Source organism: Mobula birostris, chromosome 13 (genome assembly GCF_030028105.1).
Source record: "Mobula birostris isolate sMobBir1 chromosome 13, sMobBir1.hap1, whole genome shotgun sequence".
Classification (NCBI taxonomy): Eukaryota; Metazoa; Chordata; class Chondrichthyes; order Myliobatiformes; family Myliobatidae; genus Mobula; species Mobula birostris.
Genome location: NC_092382.1, coordinates 71,462,433 through 71,467,881, shown reverse-complemented (window position 1 = coordinate 71,467,881; position 5,449 = coordinate 71,462,433). Strand labels below are relative to the sequence as shown.

Here is a 5,449-nt window from a genome sequence, read left to right as displayed (position 1 = left end):
CACACACACACACACACAATATCTTTCTCGTTCTCACTACCTCACTGACCCCATGCGCACCCCGCTGTCGTTTCATCACCTCATTCAGCCACTCTCTTACGTTTCCCCTCGCAACCGTGCCCTGTCTACCTCTCTCCACATCCCCTCTCCCCCTATTCTTAGGGTCAACGATCCTAATATCCCGGCGCTGCCGGTCGATGGGACAATCAGGCGCTGAATCTGGTTTGTGTTCAGGTCGCGGCTTTATTAATGAACTGAAGCACCGAGGTGATCGGATATTTCACCGCTCTGATCACCCGCTCCCTGAATTTCGACTGAGTCACCGCGTAAATAAACGTGTTCGTGCAGCAGCTCAAATTCTTCAGCAAAACCCCGACAAAGTGAAAGATCCATTCAGAATCATTGAAATCAAATCCTTTTGCTCTGATCTCGTAATACATGAAATTTACAACCAGTGTCAGCCACAGGAGGATGAAGCTGCCGGAGAGGGTGAAGAATAGAACCACAGACCTCCTCCTGCTCTCCATCTCCGGGTCACTGGGATTCTGGCCTTTGCTTTGACCCCTCAGTTCCTTACGGACCCGACTGGACATTAAAATGTGCCGGACTGTCAGAGCGTTGAGCAGCAGAATCACAACGAAAGGGATGAACGGACTTAAAACCGTATCGAGCCAATCATATCCTACCCACCAGGGGTCGGTGAGAGAATAGTCCATTAGGTCACAGAACCACGGTACATTGACGATTACCTCTCTGGGTTCCCAGAGGAAGTAGCGGGGGATATTTTTCAGACAGCACAGCACGCCGGTTGTTGTGAGAACCAAAACCGCAGTTTTCCCGGTGCAATATTTTGTTTTCAGCTTCTGGCAGCAAATGGTGACAAACCGATCAAAAGTGAAAGCGACGGTGAACCAGACAGAGCAGTATGTGGCTGTGAACCTCAGTACCTCGATCACCCTGCACACAGGGGTAATGCTCAGAAAAGTCCACGGAAAGTATTTATATATGATTCGAAATAAAGTGACCTCGCTAACAACGGTCAGTAGATCCCCTACTGCCATGGCCACCAGGTAGCGAGTGGTGCAGGTAGAGAGGCCGCACTTTCCCCGGGAGAGGATCACAATCGCCACGAAATTCACTGCGGGAAGAAAGAACAAGCATTGGGTAGTGCTGAACACCTTCCCCGGGAATGGAAACGGGATCTGGTTTCAGCCAATGATCAGGAGTGCGAGAGGAGGTGAACGGCTGCTCATCTAACATAAACCACAGGTCACCTTGTCTCTGACCTGCCTTCCTCATTGTGGAGGTAAGACGATGTGTGAGCAATTGTCATGAGCAGCAACGATCGGCACTAATCCGATCCCAGTCCCTGATGGGGCCGGTTTCACTGATTTAACCGTGAATGACCAGGCCTCTGGAAATAGCATCTGACGGGGCTAAAGACGGATCCGGAGGGAAACAAAACTCACAAAATGCTGGAGAACCTCAGCAGCTCCAGCAGCGATCATGGAATTGAACTAGCAACCGAGCAGGTCTCAGAGCGAAAGCAGGAACATCTTAGTCATCCAATGTGGATTGACTCCGTTCATGGGTTAGTTCCACAGCACAGTTCAATTCGATAATACACGGCAGTAGATCCATGGACTCGGGTTCGGGTGATCAGATCCAACTTTTAACTAGCAGGTAATGGAATCCGATTGCGACGGGCTTCACAGAGAGACATAAAACACAGGACCAGGTCCCCACTCGGATCAATAACTCAGAAACAGTCAACTGTAAAATGTAAACCTCTCACAGTCACATCCTCCTGGTGGGCTGCCCGTCCTTAAGACCCTTATGCCTTATGGATATTTGTTCAATGAACACCAAGTTGTAAAATAATCATAAACAGTTTCATATTGGTCAACGCAAAGAAATATCAAACAGTAATTGCTCCGGTCACTCACCGGGAACTCCAATAACGGCGATGAACATGTTCAATACTTTGTCCACAAGCAGGTACCTATCAAACAATGCAGGCATTTTTTTCTGACCAGTGATTTGTCCCCGTCTGCTACAGGCAATCTCTCGGAATGAAATGTTGAGGCAGAACATGACTGGGGTTTTAATACCACTCAGCGACTCCACGGGGACAGATTTCAACAGATTCTAAAATAAAATTGTTTTAATTATTTACAATCCGATTACGTCAGACAAGGGCCATTCCTGTGGCGCAACATTGTGATTAATTTAGTGAATTAGCCGTGAAACTGCAAACAATTGAAATTATGCGGGCAGTAAGGGGTGTAAATTGCAAGTGGCATTCCTCCAGCAAAGGGGATATTGTTTCAAAGACCATCAGACCCAGCTCTGCACCTCATCGTGTGTCACTACGACTTTTGTCCATCGGCTGAGCAGATCCACTGAGAGTAAAGCGGCCGCTCCACTCTGATTCTCCACCAATTGCAATCACAGCTCATCTCACTGTAACCTTATCTCCCACTCCCGATTACCAGCAACCATCCTCAGCTTGTTTCTGTGTACCAAACATTGTCCTGAGTCAAAAAGATATTCATCACCATTGAGAGGAATGCATGCTCTGAGAAAAGCAATGTCGCTGCCTTCCACTTGTGTTAGATCGACCTGGAACTGAAAAATGAAAGCACGGAGAGTCTCTTCGGACCACAGTATCTGTGCCAACCATGCCGCCATTTTAAACGGATCCCACCTATGCACACATGATCAGTCTCCATACACTCCCGGCGTGTCCATGTGTCAACGCTCACAACAGAGATCTGGGAGTTTTGTGTTCTCTGATCTCAGAAGCTTTTTGACCATCTGTGTGAAATAGTTGGAACCAACAAATTTGTCTGAACGTTCAAAGGTGTCTTGTCAATTACAACGTGTTTCCACTCTAAATGTGTAATTTAAAGGAACCATTTGACAGACTCGAAATAATGAATTTGATTATCTATTTGTAGGTTATGAAATTATATTGAATCACCCATTGCTACCATTGTCGACAGGTGTATAACCTCTTGACGTTGTTTGAATTTGAGAGACTCTGCCAAGAATGTGTCCGAGGTAATGTACATTTATGGTGTTGAATAAACAATTTCATATCCACGAACTTCTCCACAAACATATCCACGAACTTCGTCATAGTCCGAACACTCGTTTAACTCTCTCAGTACCCATCCCTAACCCATCGAACGCAGCAAACTAAAGGAGTGACTATGTGGGCGCAGGTACAGGTACCTAGCAGACAATGCAGGTATTTTCTCTGTCCAGTGATTTGTCCCCGTGGGCTACGGCAATCTCTCGGAAGGAAATGTGTGCTCTGTCTGTTATGTGTATGTGATACACACGCAGGCTCGACCACATAGAGACATACACACACGCGCGAACACACAGACAGTCATAAACACACACAGACATATATAGGCACACGCAGGCGCACACACCCAAACATAAAAAACGCAGAACACGTGGCCAAGCCAACACACAGACCCTCAGACAGACGCAAAGACACGCATACAGAAGCAAACACACAATCACACACACACACACACACGTCAAGTCAAGTCGCTTTTATTGTCATTTCAACCATAACTGCTGGTACAGTGCACAATAAAAACGAAACAACGTTCCTCCAAGACCATGGTGCTACATGAAACAACACAAAACTACACTAGACTACATGAACCAACACAAAACTACACTAGACTACCTCAACCAACACAAAACTACACTAAACTACCTGAAACAACCCAAAACTATATTAGAATTCACACCTACACGGGACTACATCAAGTGCACAAAACAGTGCAAGACAATACAATAATTAATAAACAAGACAATAACCACAGTGAAGGACAAATTACAATATGATAATAAATATTATATATGTAAATGTAAACAATGTAAACAATGTTATAGCAGAAATTGAGAAAGAAATGACCAAAAATTGCAAATGAGTGGAGTTGTGTTCAGTTGAGTGTCTGTGTGTATGTGTGTGTGTGTGTGTGTGTGTGTGTGTGTGTGTGTGTGTGTGTGTGTGTGTGTGTGTGTGTGTGTGTGTGTGTGTGTGTAGGTTGGTGACGGACGAGACTCTGGGAATTGAGGAGTCTAATGGCTTGGGGGGAAATGTCGTTCCACAGTCTGATCGTGAGAGCCCGAATGCTTCGGTCCCTTTTGCCAGATGGCAGAAGGGAGAAGAGTTTATATGAAGGGCGTGTGGGGTCCTTCACAATGCTGTTAGCTTTGTGGATACAGCGTGTGGTGTAATTGTCTGCAATGGCAGGAAGAGAGACCCCAGTGATCTTCTCAGCTGACCTCACTTTCCGCTGCAGTGTCTGCGATTCGAGACGGTGCAATTTCCGAACCAAGATCAGGATGCTCTCAATACAACCTCTGTAGAATGTGGTGAGGATGGGGGGTAGGAGATAGACTGTTCTCAGCCTTCGCAGAAAGTAGAGACGCTGCTGGGCTTTCTTTGCTATGGAGCTGGTTTTGAGGGGCCAGGAGAGATTCTCCGCCAGGTGGTCACCGAGAAATTTGGTACTCTTAACGATCTCTACGGAGGAGCCGTTGATGTTCAACGGAGAGTGGTCGCTCCATGCTCTCCTGAAGTCAACAAACATCTCTTCTGTTTTGTTCACATTGTTACGTACCCCGTAACTGGGTTGCCAAACCAGCAGAACGCTCGTTGGAGTCTGTGATTACTAGGATCTAATAAAGTTTTATTCAAAAAATAAGTAATACAGTACACTAATCGCAAGGAAATAAATGTAACAGGTTAGCAATGATAATACACACATATACACAGAAATAGGGTAATAGGAATCAATCAAGCTCTATTGTAGTCTAGGAGTAAAATGATCAGTCTTAAGTGAAGCAGAGTTCGGTGCAGTTCAGTGCAGTTCGAAGTAATCGCTGTTGTACCATTGGAGAGAGAGAGGGAGAGAGAGAGTGGGAGATTTAATTGGTTTCAGGCAGACCTTTTGATGTCTTCGCAGTTGGTTTCGGGCAGAACTTTTGATGTCTTCTAATCCCGCTTTGGTCACTGACTGTGACCTCTCCGTTCCGGATACGATCGTTCTTCCGCGGTGAACCCGGCACCCAGGCAAGGGCGGACACACATCCCAGGTTCCCACCGACCGTACCTTTAGACCCTGTGAGCCTCTGATCGATTCCCGCGAACCGGTCCACCAAACTCCACCAACTTGTGGGGACACACTGCTCTTTCCAGGGTCTCGTGGCGTGTCTCGTGCCTTAGCAAACCTGTTCTTTTATCCCCCTGCTGGGGTATCACCTGTCCATCAAACTTCAAACAGTTCAGATTCAAAGCAACCGGTCTGTCAATATCTAAATTGTGTTTCTTTCTCGTTAATCACTCCCTTCTCTCTTATTAGCATTTTGAATGTTTCTCCATTGTCTTTCGTAATGTCTCTCATTAGCATCATTCGTC

The 5,449-nt window shown here is 46.2% G+C and overlaps 1 protein-coding gene across 1 annotated transcript; it reads right to left on the bottom strand.

Annotated features, from left to right (window-relative positions):
* Positions 1–230: 230 nt before the first annotated feature.
* Positions 231–2,022, bottom strand: LOC140207990 (probable G-protein coupled receptor 139). Its single transcript, XM_072276522.1, has 2 exons — positions 1,947–2,022; positions 231–1,138 (listed from the first exon to the last, which is right to left on the bottom strand). Exons 1-2 carry the CDS (start codon positions 2,020–2,022, stop codon positions 231–233), a joined length of 984 nt encoding a protein of 327 aa, XP_072132623.1.
* Between the last annotated feature and the right edge of the window lie 3,427 nt (positions 2,023–5,449).